This window comes from Salminus brasiliensis, chromosome 3 (genome assembly GCF_030463535.1).
Source record: "Salminus brasiliensis chromosome 3, fSalBra1.hap2, whole genome shotgun sequence".
Taxonomy (NCBI): Eukaryota; Metazoa; Chordata; class Actinopteri; order Characiformes; family Bryconidae; genus Salminus; species Salminus brasiliensis.
In genome coordinates this window covers 5,618,930-5,636,735 of record NC_132880.1, presented here as the reverse complement: position 1 = coordinate 5,636,735, position 17,806 = coordinate 5,618,930, and the positions used below count along the sequence as shown (strand labels likewise).

Here is a 17,806-nt window from a genome sequence, read left to right as displayed (position 1 = left end):
AGAGATGGGAGATAACTCATGAGAGAACTGGGCTGGGGTTCAGGTGGATTCTACTTCATGGTAGGAAGCCTCCTGACCCCCTCTGATGAATAGAACCAGTAATAAATTAAAAGGGATGGGACAGGGTGGTTTAATAGGACGTCAGATTGCTAAATTTTGGATTTAGGAGGATAGACTGAGCATTTCTATAACCATCAGCCAAGAACAGAAAGCTGAGGCTGCAGTGTACACAGGCTCCCAAAATGATATTGACTTATCAGAATGTTAGCCCCCTACCATCTGCACTGCTATCAGCCACAAAGCCTCTTCACCTCCTCAGCCATTTTTGGGTGAAGTATCTCTTTAAGCCCCAACACTGATAACAGCGTCTTTCTGAGGGTTAAAACATGCAAGCCTAATGGGGCCGGAGGGCTGGGCTGGTGTCTGGAGGGAAAAGAAAGAGAGAGATAGCAAGCAGGGTGATTTGGAGTGTCGCTAACCAAACACACTGCACCACACACACACAAACACACTCCGACTGCACGCCCTGGGGACCAGATGACTGAAGGGATTTGCGCTCCCTCTCCGTTTCTGGTTAACCTTTCGATGAGCTGCACAAGCAACAACAAGCGCTTAGAGTCATGCAGGTCAACTTAGAGCAAGCTCAGCCTCCAACTATGCTAATACACAGATTGAGGCATTCTCTCCCTCTCTCTCTCACACACACATACACATACACACAGCCACAGCACAGTCTCACCTTTTTAAAGGCCCCAAATTATATAGCCCATTAATCCCATCGCTTGAAAGGGGCTTTGACAAACTCCATGCTCCTCAAATATCTGACCTCTGACCTGGCCCTAAGAGTACGACGAAGACTGACGAGTTCCCTCACCCGGGTGCGAGTTGTCATGGGGATAAACACTAAAGGACAGATCCGCCAATGCCTTAAGCGGTTCCCGGTTGCAGTGATGTGATTGATGTCTGGAGCATCTGAAGTCATCTTCTGGGCCTCATTGAAACAGTCTGGCTTTTATAGAACGGTGAAGTAGAACGGTTCTCGAGTCTTTCCACAGGACAGATGTCAACAAACAACTCTCTGATAGAGCAAACGCAATCACAGCAGTGGCAACAAACCCTAAACAAGCCTGAACAGCACCTACAGCCATGAACCCTCAGAAAAGGCTTCCAATCCAGCCTTATCTCATATGGACAAAAGTATTGGGACACCTGCCAATTACATGTCCCATTAAATGTTTGTGGACACCTCTTGCAATGCGTGCATTCAGCTACTGTAAGTTGCACCAATTGCTTACACAGATGTGCAAATGCACACCCACACAGTTTGTCTAGTCTCTGTCGAGATACTGCCAATAGAATAGGACATAAACAGGAACCTATTGGCACCATGCCTAATGCCAGGTGTGGGCTGAGAGGTACGATGCCTCCCAGCATTGTGCCGTGGAGCAGTGGAAGTGTCTTCTCTGGAAATTATAATGCTCTATCCAGTACTTTTAATGTACTGGATGAGTTGGGGAGTTGGCAATGTGAAGAGAAGCAATGAAATCTAGTAGAAAAGGTAAAGGTGCACGTATTTGTCACTGTACAGCAAGATGTGTCCTCCGCATTTAACCCATCTGTGGTAGCGAACACACTAGGGGCAGTGAGCACATACACCCCCAGAGCGGTGGGCAGCCAACTATAGCACCCGGGGAGCAGAGTGGGTAAAGGGCCTTGCTCAAGGGCCCAACAGCGGCAGCTTGCCGAGCCCGGGAATCGAACCCACAACCCTGTTATAGCCGATAGCCCGGTGCTCTAAGCGCTGAGCCACCACTGCCTTCTTCCCTCGACAGTAGAGACAGTTACTCCCACAAAAGCAGGATGAACTCAGGATAAACAATGAAAGAGCAGGTGTCCCAATACTTTTGTCTCTACAGTGTCCAGAAACATTAACTAAAAAGTCGTCACTACTTCAACACCAACACTGCCAACCTTTTGGTCTTGCCCTAACAGTGTATGGGCAGTCTTTCCATTACATCTCAGGCTGCATGTTAATGCTTTCTTTGTCTTTATTTTTATTATTATACACTTTCTAGCTGCAGCCTTAAAATAGCAGTTCAGTGCATACATGAAAAGCCACCATCCAGACAGCTGTAAGCAGTTAAATACCTACCAACGCAACAAATCTGTAGGACAGAAAAAAAAACATACCCATCACTCACCAAGCCAAGAAAGAACAACTCCATGAGCTAGATTATGTCTAACAAATATAGTCCAGAAAAAATATTCGACACCTGTTTTCAATTGAGCCTTTCTGCCAAAGTTTGGCTGAACCGCTCAGGTTTCAGCTGACTCATTCAATTATCTGTGAACACACCATGTACGATATTACAAACACACATTATAAGGGCTCAGAGTGGTCCAGCGGACATAAACCCTGGGTACAGTACACAACTATTAAAGTGCTAGCAGATTATAGACAGACTCGGAAACTCACACTTCCTGACTTTCTGACTAGGCATCATCCACTACGCCGTGTCAACCTGCTGCTGAACCGATCCGAACACGTCCCAAAAGCTAAAGACAGGGGAAAACCCCTCTGGGTGAGGTTGTGGGTGGGACGACGGGGTCAGCTTGGTCTGTACAGATAGCAGATGGAGAAATCTACAGACTAGAGCCAACCAGCACAGACTCATAAAGACTGAGAATCGGGCTAAATTACAAATTGGGTACAAATTGTGTAGTGTAACCCCAGCCTACGCACTGCCACTATGACCTGAGGATGACCCAAAATCGCAGGGTCGAATCCCAGGTCATGCTGCGTGCCATCAGCAGCCGGAGTCTGAGAGAGCACAACTGGTGAGAAAGGTGTCTCTCTCCCTCTCTCTCCCTTTCTCTCCACATGCTGTGATGCTGACCGATGCAACAGAGCTGGGTACCCGGTTGCCAGTTAGTTGGGTGACCATGCATCGGCTGCAGTTCTAAAAGAGGAGGCTGGTTGGGCATGTGTCTGTCCTCACCCTCCCACTGTTGGGTGCATTACATGTGATGAGAAGAGAGAACAAGCGAGTGGGTTGAGTAATTGGATATCTAAAATTGGGTAAACATTTGGAAATTATTAAATAAATCAATAAAAAATAAACACTCCTCATAAAGCACAATGTTAGGGAAGGCCACAATCAGTGGCCCATCTTCTGGAGAAACGTCCCACAGCCATGCTTTTCTCTAAAAGTGGCCATAAGTCTGAAGAGTACTGTACTGTACGTGTTTGATAATACAGGATGATCTACAGCATTACACACCTGAAACTCGCCAAATACCTAGCCCCCAAACCAGCACGCCTTTCTTTACCTCAAACACTTCCTCATCCAGCAGGCGCGTTCCAAAGACGGTGACCCCTTCTGTGCTGACCACAGGACCATCTCCACGCAGCAGCTCCAGAGTTTGGACCTTCTTACAGTCGAGATACAGAGTCACAGACTTGCCCTCCACACTGTATGCTATCCTGTGCCATCTGAGAAGAGGGGAGAGCCAAGTTAATACCTTTGCAACACTGATATACAATGTGGACAAAAGTATTGGGACACTTGCTCATTCATTTATATATATATATATATATATATATATATATTTTTTTTTTTTTTTTTATTATTTTGTTTTTTATCCAGCTTCTGTTGAAGTAACTGTCTCTACTGTCCAGGGGAGAAGGCTTTCTACTAGATTTTGGAGGAGAATGCTGTGAGGGTTTGATTGCATTCAGCAACAAGAGCATTTGTGAGATCAGGATGTTTGCTGGATGATCACCACCCCACATATTCTACATACCCACACCTGCTATTCTATAGGCAGTACTTTTCTACGGGGACTAGACAAGCTTTGTGTATGTGTGTATGTGTGTGAATTTGCACATTTGTGTCAGCAATAGGTGCAGCTTAAAGTAGCTGAATGCTTTTATTAGAATATAGGGTGTCCACAAGCATTTGGACATACGGTGTATTTTCTTTGATTGGTATTGAAACTTTGACAGTTTTAATGTTATGGCTGAACCTTGTAGAACCTTTCAAAAAGTGCTCTATACACCAGCAAAAAGGAAGTGTAGAACCCTTCATTCTAAGAGGGGCCGTCAATAAGACCCTCTAAGGCCCTGTAAAGCCTTTATAAAGAGTTATGGATCAGTGCAGTGTGAACAAATGCTGCAGACAGTTCCTTCCACAGATTTGTTGTTCTGTGTCTGATGGAATTCGTGTCACGTGACACAGCGTGCGACGAAGGTGTTATTAGGTGTGATTGCTGTTTAGATGTCGGGGGAAAATTAAATACACATTATTCCTCAGACCTCAAAGGAACCAGACTGGAGTCGTAAGAGATCATCGCAGACGCTGTGTTTATATTGTGTTTGCAAGGCGGAGAGGCCATGCAGTCCACTTGGACGTGGAGAAACAAGTCCAGCAGTGGTTCACGAGCACCAACCACTGTTTATCTACGAAAGCTGCAGCACAGAACCCAGAAGTACGAGAGCGCTCTCTCTCTCGAGCACCCTGAAGTAGCTGCTCCAGTCTCCAGTATAAACTACATAAGAGCCCACGATGAGATGATAAGAGCTCCTTCTGTATGTGAAGTGAACGATGCTTCTCTACCTGACGAACACACACACACGTTAGCACAACGTGGGTGCTCCTTATAGTTCAAACATGGAATTGTAACCCGTATGTACACTACATGTCCAAATGTTTGTGGACACCCCTTCTAATCAATGCATTCAGCTACTTTAAATTGCTGCCATTGCTGTGATTGATGTGCAAATGCAAACACACATAGCTTGTCTAGTCCCAGTAGAAAAACATTGCCCGTAGAAAATAACTCTCTAGAGCACATAAACATATAAACCTATTGATACCATGTCAATGTGTAAAGCCCCCCAGCATTGAGCTGTAGAGCAGTGGAGGAACTGTGTTCTCAGCAGAATGGACTTGATTACCCTTCATTTCAGAAAGAACAATAAATAAGCAGATGTCCCAATACTTTTGTCCATTTTGTCTAAATGTATAACCTGGATTGAAAGCCTATTCTGAGGGCATATATATATATATATATATATATATATATATATATATATATATATGATATTACATTATACTTGTTCTAGTATTTTTTAATTATTTTATTTATTATATTGCTGCTGTCTTGCAAAAAAAAATAAATCTCCAAAATGGCAACTTCACAGAAGGAGGAAAAAACATCTTAACTATTACTGCCTAATTCAATGTCAAAAAGTAAATTTTTATGCTTAAATATTATATAATATTATATTATATTATATATATAGTCAAAACTAGACATAGGACAGAGCAATATAGCCAAATCCTGCTGAATTTCCAGCAACATCTAGCGCCCCCTAGAGGTGGAAATTCAGCAGGATTTGGCTATATTGCTCCGTCCTACCCGTTATGAGTAATAAACCGGAAAAGTGCATATTTTTAAAGAGTCAGTGTTGACTAGATGCAACAGAATATATATATATATATATATATGTCCATGTTTGATGTGTTTTTATTTGATAAATATTGTTTTATTTCTATCATTAAAATGTGATTCATGTGATTCTTTAGACATGCCACATTTCCATATTAGTCAAGAAAGTCAGGAAAGTGGGCCTTGTGAAATTAAAAATGAAGGTAGAAAATTTCTCCTCAGTTGAAGCCAGTAAAACTCTTCAAGCTGCCGCTAACAGCTAAACACGCTTGGAGGAGAACGCTAACCTCGATGTACACAGAATGTAAATGTAGTTCCTCATGTAACCAAGTAACTGCCTGAGGATGACACAGCACTTTGCTCTCCAATGCACAACAGCACTCACTTTCCATCAGCAAGGTTGATCTTCTTGAAAATAGGGTAGAGGTCAGGCGTGGGCTGGCCCTTCTGGTCTTCGTACAGGAACACAGGAGATCTGCCCAGCTCCAGGCCCAGCTGCTGCACGCCGTGCTGGTCGTACATGGACAGCAAGAAGAACTGCGTGTTCTTCTTAGCTCGCACCGTGGTCATCAGGGAGAAGTCCTCAGGGAAAGCAGAATGTGCTAGCACAGGGATCACAGCCACAGGATTAGCGACATTATTCATTCGCCAGCCCACAGAAACTGTGAGCACAGAGCGCATCTGTTGACTCTGTGATGCATTAAGATATTCAGTATGAGAGAGGAATAGGAAATCATACATCTGTTCTGTTGCTCTTTTAATTTCACACAGTAGATTGTTAGATACCAAAATCTGCATAAACATGGCTAAACGAGGCTAACGAGGCTAGGGTTGCACTCTAGGCCACTACTCTCGAGACCAAGACAGTAGTCAAGATCAAGCATAGAGGAGTCGATAAAGATAAAGTGGGCCGAGACCAAGTCAGAGCTGAGCTCAAACGAAAGCAAGACCAAGTCGGGATTGAAGATGGGTAAGAAAATACTGATATATTGAAGTATTGAGAATTGATGTTTTATGCGATACTGTATCAATATTTAATTAGTTTACATATTTTAAATAGTTTATATGCAGAAATTGGTGGCACACAGTGGTTATTAACCTCCTGACCACTAGATAGCAGTGCTGTCTTCAGATCTCACTGTTCTGATTGGATAAAAAGTCAACTTGTTTCTTAATCAGATGTTATAAATACGATGGCGTTTTTTATGCGCTAAGTTTCCCTCAAATTTAATTAAAAAAAAATCTATTGAATCGTAGCCCCTGTAACGTGACATGTATCACAACCCTAACGGGCAGCAGAATTAACAAGGGGTGCCCCATTTTTAATGCATCGGATATCGGCTATTTTAACCCCTAATCCAGTTCTGAGTCTTTGTTTACATTAAGGTCCAATTTACACTCTGAATTAACAGGTTCAAATGACATTTTGAGGGTCCCTGGTATGGAAATCTGTATTTCTCTTCCTTTTTAATCCAAATTCCAATTTTCCAAGCAAAATAGAGTGGTAAAACAGGCCAATTCCAAATCCCTAAAACTGTTACATAACAGTCCTGGCTCATTAATATTTATGCCCCCATAGTTTACATACACCAGAGCTCTAGTCCTACATGACAAATGGTGCACAAGGACACAAAAGCCACGGTGGCTACTAGGTATCCACGCCAGACGAAAAGCTAATCATAGCTTTACCATCTCTCCGGCTAGCTGATTATTATAGCTGATTATTACAGTGCTAAGAACAAAGGTATGCCTATGCTATTGTATGCTACGCTATGCTATTCTGTTGTATGCTGTGCTATGTGGCTTCGGTGCAACACAGCACCTTGCTGCGAACCAGCAAAACAGAGCAGGGCTTATCAAAGGTAATTATTCATGAGCCCACCATACAAGGAAAAAACAGGCTAGCTTCATACTAGGGTCTAATAACAGGGTTGTAAATGGGCGTGTAAAACCGTATCTGGAATTTAAATATTTAAGATATATGCACTCTTTGGAACTTTTAAAAGAAGGAAAATACAGATAAACGTAGATGTTTTATACAGCCGTTGGTCTCAGTGGAGAGCTGAATTGGGTCCGAGACCAAGTACAAATGCTAAGGATCCCATGGCAATAGAACCAAAAACTGAGACCTGACTTAAGTAGTACAGCACAATAGCTAACATTTCAAGGTCTAGACCCAAAGACATTGAGTCCTCTCCAAGACCAGGCCTCAACTAATTACAAGAAGCTACGCCCCAACAAGTAACCTGTTGATAAAGAATGGAAACAGGATGGAAACGTAATTCATTAGATGACTATGTAATTGATTATGTAATTGTAATTCCTTGGCAGTAGTACAGCTACTCTAGCTTACAACTAATGAAAGTTATACCCCCACCAATTAGCGCCTCAGACCTTATGTCGGAAGTACGGCTGTTGATTTATGCAGTTTCATCCTTATGGAACAACATAAGCATACCTGGGAAGAGCTGCCTGGTGGGAGCGCTGAGCTGAATCTTTTTGTCTATCCTGAAGGCCATGTCTGCTCCCTCCGTGTCCTTCCTGTGGGCGCAAAACCCCGCCTCCACGGACACGCCCTCCATGCGGTCGGACAGCTCCAGTGAGTGCAGGACATCGATGAGATTGGCTGGACACAGCAGACGAGAGCACATGTTAGAACATGACACACACACACACAAGCAAACATTACCCTTTTTATATGCACTGTGTAGACAAAAGTATTTGGACACCGACTCTATTCATTGTTTCTTCTAAAATGAAAGGTATTTAAAAAAAAAGAATTAATCCTGACTCTATTGTCCAGGGGGAAAAAAGGCTTTCTACTAGCATTGCTGTAAGGATTTGATTGCATTCAGCAACAAGAGTGTAAGTGAGGTCAGGATGTTAGATCATCGCCATGTCACCTCATCCACAACTCATCCCAAAGGTATTGGAGGGAGAACCACCATTCCCAAGAGCACAGTTGCATTGCGCCACAGCTCAATGCTGTGTGTGCGTTTTTTGTGTGTCTTCAGATCCCACTGTTCTGATTGGATAATTATTCTTTCTCTTTTACTCAAAGTATCTGGTGGTGTGTTTTTTATACTATGACTATGAGCCCTTCAAGCTTCAAGTACGACTCAGCTTGACTGCAATCCTTCAAGATCCACGGAAGACAAGCATCCAGGCTTTTTTCTGTCACGGCATCAAAGTGGTGGCGCGAGCTTCCTCTGGGTGTCCGAACGGCAAAATCACTCGCTGTCTTCTAACGCCGACTGAAGACCAACCTCTTCCAAGGGTTCTTAGGGCAAAGTGTAGTGTAGAGTATTGCGGTCTCTATACTGACCTCTGCATTTAGAAGCAATTTCTGAGTAAACAGTGAAGCACTTTTATAAGTCGCTCTGGAGAAGAGCGTCTGCTAAAGGCCGATACGTATAGTATAGTATATGTATAGTATAGTATATGTATAGTATAGTATAGTATACGTATAGTATATGTATAGTATAGTATATGTATAGTATAGTATAGTATATGTATAGTTTAGTATAGAATAGAATGGTATAGTATAGTATTGTATAGTATAGTATAATATATGTATAGTATAGTATAGTATAGTATAGAATAGAATGGTATAGTATAGTATATGTATAGTATAGTATAATATATGTATAGTATAGTATAGTATATGTATAGCATAGTATAGTATAGTATAGTATATGTATAGTATTAGCAGGTTCTTACCAATACACAGCCTTACTGCTGGCGCATGCCTTCCATTCTCTGGCAGCACAAAGGCGCGGCTGTGTTAAAGTTGGGCCTGCAGGTGGCTAGCCCCGACTGTCATTATGGGATATAGTTATGACACGGTCTAGCCTGATGATAGTTAAGCCACACCTGACACCTGTCTGGGGCTTCTTTTCAATCGGAGACTCGTCTGCCCAGGCCCTGGCCCTTCCCCCAGCATCCTCTCCAAACGTCTGTTTACTCTAGTGTAAAGCCCATTCACGGGGGAAGTTATGGGGAAACACTTTTACAGCGTCTGTAAAGCTCCTCCACTCAGACACAGCTATGATCGCTCTTCTGCGCGTGAATAAATCATGCATTGCTGCTCGACTGCTTTTAGGAGGCGGCTGCAAGGAAATCTGCCCTCAATTTTGCGGTCAACTGGGAGCTGGGGTTGCCCAGTATAACCAATTGAGCGTGTAGCGTGGGCACTGTAACCAAGCCATGAACCGAGAGCGTTCTGGAGATGTTTTGAGAGGAGAGGAGATATTAGAAGTTAATATCAGTGTTTATTGGGTCCACCTTTATATATCCACCAATCTTCTAGTCAAGAGACTCACTGTCAGTTCTTCAGGTTCTTTCCACACCTCCAGTAAGCATTTTCTGCTTCTGACCCTCCAAGCAACCACAAACACGTTCAATGATGCTGAGGTCTGGACTCTGGGGTTGTCAGCCCATTGTCCTGAGAACAGAAGCAGCTTCAGATGCGTGGTTTGATCAGACGTTCTTCTGCTTTGTCTGTTTTCCTCTGTAAGATCTTATCAGCTTCACCTTCAGCTGATCAGCTTTCAGAGCCACAGTGCTGGGTTGTCTTCTCACAGGAGAAGGATGGACACTGATCAGATCTTGAAGCGAGACAGGAGCTTGATTTTCTTCTCTGTCTCAAAAGATGGGAGCTTTAAATGTTGTTCATCTGGTGGGAGAGCGTTTTGGTCTAGCAGGTCTTGCATAGTTCTTAGAGGTCCCATTTTCAGTTTAACACTTGAATCAGTTTTGGGAACTCTCTCTTTCTCTTATTTTCCTTTGGCCTTTCTCATGTCTTATGTAAGTGGAATGCCTTGGATCTGATCTCCTCAGAAACATCTCTGGAACAATGAATAACTTGTATTTAACTGCTGTTTCCACTGATTTAATAAATGGTGGGTGTTCTCTGTGACTTTTCTGTGTTATTTGTGTTTTTAAAAGGTTCATTCTTTATCATTTTTCCAATAAAGTGTTTTGGAACGCTGGAAATAAACTGATTTTTTTTGCATGCCTAGTTACGACCATTCTTTGGCCTTTAAAAAAGTAATGGGTACCCTAAATAATGCTTGATCATAGGAATATAATCGTGCTATGGTATTTCTGTACATATCATATAGGGCTATTGAGGCCATATTTGCGCTGGGAGCAGCCTGTGCTCAGGTTTTGGCCTCTAAAGCTGTTTACGATGGACATGATGACCCTAATTCCAATTTGGCCTCCCACCCTCCACCCCCTCCTTTCAGTGTTCCTTTCTCCCCCCTGCGTTAATTAAACATGTGGGAAGAGTTTGCCCATGCCAGGCCACTGCTGGCTGGCGAAGCACGGCTGGAATTTTATGGCGTTATTTATTTGCTTAGCAGATGCCTTTTATTCAGGGCCTTCGCGCAGAGCGACGCAAGGCATGGCAACAGCCTAAATAGTGGGAGATGCGCGGAGGGAGAAAGAGGCAGGCTGCAACACAATGGAAAACATAAAACATCAGGTATTGATTTAAAGGTGCTTCACACAGGGTTCTACTTTGATACGAAGCAATAAACGACGCCTGTAAATACAATAATTGCAGGGCTCCTTCCAAACACAGCCATCAAACTTTGCGCCCGCATATGCTAACACTCCCACCCTGGTGCACCCAGATGGTTTATGGACGCTGCGTTCATTCGCATCAATCTGGCCAGGAAATGTTTGACTGTTGTGTAGGTCATGTAAATATACTGTACGCACGTGGCTGATGTGGGGGGTTAGTAGTAGAGTGCTAAGAGCAAGGCTGGCTTTCTTATCTACCAGCTTCTTTCTTTCACACACACACACATGCATGCATGAACAGGTGGGTAGGGGAGAGGTAGTTGGTAGGCAGGCAGCTTCTTGAACTGCATGCAGTGTAGCCTAATTATGAAAACTATGCGGAGCACGGTGTTCCAAACAGAATCAGTTCCCGGCATCTCTCCCTGAAAACAACTGACCATGAGTCCTGTTTAACACCTTTCGAGAGCAAGGTTAAGCAACCGTATGTAGCATTTTTACCTTAGAATAGCAGCTTTAAAATCATTGTGATGCTCCCCTGACCTGTGATAGGGATAACAGGGTCTCTATCATTGCTACTCCAGGCTCAGAACGCTGCTGTCTGCACTATGTAGCTTTGGTGAAGCGGTTTTATTTTTTTCTTCCGTATTTATTTATTTTTGTCATAAAGATGGGGCCTTAGAGGCTAAAAAAGGCCTGGGAAATCAAAGCGAATTTAGCAATTATTTCAATAGAATTCCAAGTAGTTTGAAGCATGTAAGCTTTCGTATCTAAATACATGAAAATATCTGCATCATAATAATAATAATAATAATTAGTTATAAGGGCTCTGAGTGCTCCAGCAGACTTAAGCCCTGCTACTGTGACCCGAGGATCATTAGATTGCATCTCTGCTGCCTGCCATCAGCAGCCGGAGCCTGAGAGGGCACAATTAGCCTTATGAACACTTTAGTGAGATGCTGGCTAGCATGGCTGTCGGCTAGCCAATGCATCAGTGCCAGGTACCCAGCGATCTCCTCTGAGCACTTTGGTTTGCCCGGTGATGTCACATTGGCAGCAGTTCGGTGGCTTGTCCCATTGATGTGATGGGGGAGAGTAGGTTGGGTAATTTGCCAAAAAATTATATATATATATATATATATATATATATATATATATATACATAATAAAACATATTTAATTATGTATTACATATATATATATATATTATAATATAATTATTATTATAATATATATATATATATATTTATATACATAATATATATGTAATACATAAATACGTAATTACATATATATGTAATTAGTAACATTTTCATTTGTCTTCTCTACATTAAAAATTAAAAAACATTAAAAAAAAAAAATTAATATTATAATTATAATAAATTATAATAATTAAGAATAATATAGGGAACAGAGTTCTCCTATTGTTTACTTTAGGCACTCTGTAACAATACATTACGACTAATGCTTCCATGTGGAGGCTGTAGTTTAGCCTGGCTAGCTCTCAGTGTGAGTTGTTTACATGCTTCGAAATGATACTATGTTACCGGCACTAAGAGGGAGATTAAAATTATACAGCTAGAATATACACACAACTCAGCCATTCAAACACTTCAGCGGAACAAAAACAGTCTTCAGGTTCAATCTGTCTGAATTCAGTCCAAACTTTATGGGAACAGTAAAAGATGCTTTACTTGACCTTGTTTATCTCCATAAACCCCCCCACAGTAGTTTCTTTCCTGCTCGTCTCTACATTCTGAGTAACTGGAGCTTTGACTGGCTCACAATAACATGGCACTGTCGAATATGCGACCTCTGCCCTCAGCAATTCCACATGCCATTAAAAACAGGACAACGGGACTGGGAACGAGAGCCGAGATGCCTCCTCTGAGAGGAAATTTGAACAGTGCTCCTCTACGATGTTTACACTTTCATAGTGAGCATTTTTCGTTCTTCACCGGGGAAAAGCGGCGTCATGTCCTTTTTCGGCCCCGAACCAGCTGCATAAAACGGTTGCACTGGTGTCCTTGATTAAATCAACCAAATTCAATTTGGAAGCAGCTGAAATTTATGGTTAATATGAATCACTTGACTTGAGCGTCGTCATCAAAAAGAGGGCGGAATGACAACAGTCCGGGTTGTGGTTTCCAGATCTTTATAAATACAACCAGCTCTGCAGCTCTCATTCTCTCATTTAGAGATACTTGATGTCCTCAATTAATTCGAAATGGTTTATAGACGTAATGATGACTGCATAAAGAGCTTGAGAGCTGTTTAAAAGCAGGGATGGCTGAAAATAAATCACAGGGCTGCAAGTTTTCCCAATGTCGCAACAGGACATGGTGCTGTCACACAGAACTCCAATAGTGAATCTCTAGCTTGGTTCACCTAGCCTGGCTTCTCGCCTTTGCACAAGCCTGGGGAATTCTCTTCCCCCACAGTCATCAAATTGGAGTCCTCGACTCCTGGCGGGGTGCTAGACTCGGAGTCAAGAACTGACCCTTGACAAAAATCCAAGCAAATATTCAATCCTTTGCCAAAAGTAGTTGATCTGCTGCTTGCCATCAGCAGCCGGAGCCAGAGAGAGCACAACTGGCCTTGCTCTCTCTCTTGGGGGGCTGGCCGGCACAGGCGTTTGCTAACCGTTGCACCAGAGCGCATTGGTTGCACAGTGACGCTGCATCGGCGGCAGTTAAACCAGAGGTGTCTGGTTGTGCATGTGTCGGAGGAGGCATGTATCAGTCCTCACCCTCCCAGTGTTGGGAGCATTACATGTGATGGGGGGAGTACTAACGAGTGGGTTGGATAATTGGCTATCTAAAATTATGGAGGAAAATTGTGTACAAATAAATGTACTTAAACAGGAAAGATGTGTTTAGTGTCCGAAGTTTCCTTCTATAATTTTGCTCTGTATCAATATAGGCGTTACTAGGTACTAACCTAGAGATGGTCACATGGTCATTCAGCTATTGCCAAAGTCTGAAAGTGTACATGTTTGACTCAGAATTCGTAGCATCCTTTGGGATCAATAAAGTATATATCTATCTATCATGAGAATTCCACCTTAGGATTACGTATGGTTCCATCACTTCAGTCAATGGCCTTCTTCAACTACGTCTCTTACCTGTGGCTTGATTAGCCCCCAACCGGCCCTTCTTTCGTTTGACCATTACTGAAGGTCACAGCTCTTTAGACTAGCATGGTAACTATAGACTAGCAAAGGATAACTATCTCCGGTAGCCTTGCATGGTTTGAACAGAAAACAAGGGAATCCTCAACTATTTACAATAACCCACTGCAAATCTAGACTGTGTAAGGCACATACACAATATGGACAAAAGTATTGGGACAACTGCTCATTTATAGTTTCTTCTAAAATCAAGGGTGTTAAAAGGAGTGCTTTAGTTGGAGTAACTGTCTTTATTGTCCAGGGAAGGCCTTCTATTAGATTTTGGCTCAACCAGAGCAATTTACAGGCCACATTGTTACAGAGGCAGGAGAACGAGACGTGCCCGAAATATCGTGTATACTAGTGCTTTCATAGGCGGCTGGCTTTAGCTTGTTAGCTACGACAGTCTCATAGATCCAGAGCAAAAAGTAAAGTAGAAACTTCAAACCTGGCTCATCATCCACATTTCTTTAGCACCTCAAGCCAATTCTGTGTGGCCTGAGGCAGCACTACCTCTGTGCACCTTCTGGATCTTTCGGATTCGAAGGACGTCTCATATCTTGTACTCTGTATATCTCATTTTCAGTGCGTGGCGCTCAGTCGGAGACACCTCCTTTATACACATACCCTCACTCTGCTGCGATACACCTGCCTGGGTGTGTCCTCCCCTGCAGGTTTGTGCACTATTCAGAAGAGGCTGCTTGCCAGTATCACCTCAGATAACCATTATCTCTGATCAAAGATTGACAGGGCTTGAAAGGAACATTCGCTTTCCAAGTTTTCCAAGTTATTCGGAATGCATTAACTTTCTGAAGACATTATTCAGAGTTGACCGACTTCTGATGAATCCCAAATAATGAAGCTCATCAGCCCCCGTGGCTAGTCTGCTGGCGTCCTCCCCATACGGCTTTTATTGACTCTGACTCGGTTTACACCTGGTCGCTTCATGCGACTTCCGTCTGGACTGTATGCTGATCGGATTTTAGCCACATGCATTTACCCTGGCTGGTCAAATGAGTCTCTGTTTAATCAGACTGAAATCTAGTTGTGGGATGTCTTGATGGCATCTGGTCAAAAGACGATCCGCACCTAGAGCCCTTCGAGCTTCAAGTACGGCTCGGCTCGACCCTCCATCCCTCAAAATCCGCGGAAGACAAGCGTCCAGGCTTTTTTCTGTCCTGCACCAAAGTGGTGGAACGAGCTTCCCCTGGGTTTCAGAACGGCCGAGTCGAGCGCTGTCTTCAAACACAGACTGAAGACCCTCCTCTTCAGAGAGTACTTGGACGAATAGCAGAGTACTATGGTCACCTTATTGTCTTGTGCTTAGTAATGTCTAAAGCTTAGAGGTATCTTTGAACTATTGGTCTATTCTAACTAGCTGAGGTTTTTCTTGGGTAAATAGCAAAGCACTTTTGTAAGTCGCTCTGGATAAGAGCGTCTGCTAAATGCCATAAATGTAAATGGAATTTCTCAATGCATCTCGGGTGCACTTTTATGTGGCTTGGCCTTCTCCTGATACTCAAGACGCATAAAGTGACCAGGTGTGAATGGGTCTCAGTCACAGTAAAGCCACAAAAATAGGGTCATGAGGGCAGACGAATTCCTTAACTCCGTGCTACCTCCCTAACTCCATGTTCCCTATGTACATGTTCATGAACTCTAATGACTTCCTACAGGATTATCCCAAAAGTATTGAATGAAGCACCAACCATCATCCACAGCTCCATGCTGGGGGGCTTTATACCCCTCTAGCCCACACCTGGCATTAGGCAGCATGGGGCCAACAGGTTCATGTTTATCTGCTCCAGAGAGTCCTCGTCTATCGGCAGTACTCCTCTACAGGGACTAGACAAGCTATGTGCGTGCATTTGCACATGTGTGTCAGCAATGGGTGCTGGGTTCAAAGTAGCTGAATGCATTCATCACAAAGGGTTTTCCCAGACAGGAAACGTCAAATGCGGACAGTCAGGAAAGGCCTTTTGTGTCTTTACTGTTTATGGCAGGCTCGTTAGCCGGCCTGCTAATTGCTAAGGTAGCACCAAGCTAAGCATAGCTTCACTCAGAAATCACTCCACTGCTGCCAGCTGAGGCAGTGCTACTCTTTTTGTTTTGCTAGGACATATCATAACAATTACATAGTGTTTACCTGTTTATGGGTGGCAGGTTAGCTAACATTAGCAGGGAATAGGGGATTTTTAGGCTTCTGGTCCATTTTTGGAAGGTGTACGCAAACTGCAGACTTCTTATGTGCCTGTGGCTTTAAATCAGTCTCTTTTATTCCTAAAAGAGCAAGGAAATTTTGCTTCTCCATGATACAGGTCCTCCTCCCGGGCTTCACACAATACACTACCATAAAGCCATCACCCACAGGAACAATAAGCCCACAGCTGAAGTGAAAAGTCTCTGAAGGAGCAAGCCTGCGGATTCATCTCCATTCTCCCTATCTCCTCAGACCTCAATGCTCTAATCGACACACAGTGAGAAAACACTCCATTTCCATACCGTGACCTTGCAAGCCGTTGTAAAGTCAAACCACAACCCTATTAGCCTGCTTTCCAAAACACACATTAAGACCACTCCTAGGCTAAAACAGGGAATCCCCACTGACAGAGCAATGTGCAAATGCAAGGTTAGGCTTCATCTGTGTCAACAAACACCTACATAAACTATATGGACAAATGTATTGGGACATCTGCTCATTCACTGTTTCCTCTGAAATCAAGGGTATTAAAAAAGCAGAGTTTTGTTGGAGTAACTGTCTCTACTGTCCAGGGAAGAAGAAGGCTTTCTACTAGATTTTGGAGGAGTATTGCTGAGAGGACTGGAGGGAGCACCATCACTATAGACAATCTATGTAGCTTCACTGCTCCTCAGCTCAATGCTGGGGGCCTTACAATCTTTCTAGCCTATGCCTGCCATTAGACATGCTGCCAATAGGTTTATATTTAACTGCTCCTGATAGTCCTATTCTATTGGCTGTATTAACACTTCACCACAGGGAGTAGACAAGCTATGTGTGTGTGTGTTTGCACGTGTATTTGCACATCTGTGTCAGCAATGGGTGCAGTGTAAAGTGGCCGGATGCATTCATTAGAAGGGGTGTCCACAAACATTTGGACATTTTCCTGAAATTGTAAACATCTCCTTACCATTACAAGGCCTGATTTAATGAAATTAGCCAGCATGTGACCTCTCTAGGGGTCTGAAGAGAAGGCTGAGTGCACAGAGGCAGTGGAGCGAGGATGCAAAGGACAATAGAGCTAAGCCACACCCAGCTCTACTAGCTGTCTCGTAGACCAGCACCCTGCATGGCCTTTGTCCACTCTGACCAGTTGTCACCACGATTGATTTAGGGCGTGTCTTTGTGTCTTTGCTATCATAACGACGGGAAAAGTACGCCTTGCACGGCTCAAAGCATGAAAAAGGAATGTACTGAGTCTCTTAATTGATCATGGGTGTGTTTTGGGGGTAACATGCAATTAACCAATCAGCGGCACCCGTCACCCGCCATTCCCTTTAAGAGCCAGGTGCTTCTGACTTTGGTGGATGGCTATTTCAATGGTTCAGCCTCTGTTCCCTGATCCAGACCTCACAGAGGAAATATGAACACCACCCCTCCTCATCCACAACTCCCAAACTCACACCATCATTCCAGAGAAC

The 17,806-nt window shown here is 43.3% G+C and overlaps 1 protein-coding gene across 1 annotated transcript in view; it reads right to left on the bottom strand.

Moving 5' to 3' along the window:
- Positions 1 to 17,806, bottom strand: part of col5a3a (collagen, type V, alpha 3a) — a 99,429-nt gene that overhangs the window by 74,595 nt on the left and 7,028 nt on the right. Inside the window, exons 2-4 of the mRNA XM_072675290.1 lie at positions 7,910 to 8,077; positions 5,837 to 6,053; positions 3,331 to 3,493 (exon numbers count right to left, since the gene is read on the bottom strand). Of these exons, the coding sequence (XP_072531391.1) occupies positions 3,331 to 3,493; positions 5,837 to 6,053; positions 7,910 to 8,077 (548 nt within the window). The remainder of the gene's footprint in view (positions 1 to 3,330; positions 3,494 to 5,836; positions 6,054 to 7,909; positions 8,078 to 17,806) is intronic.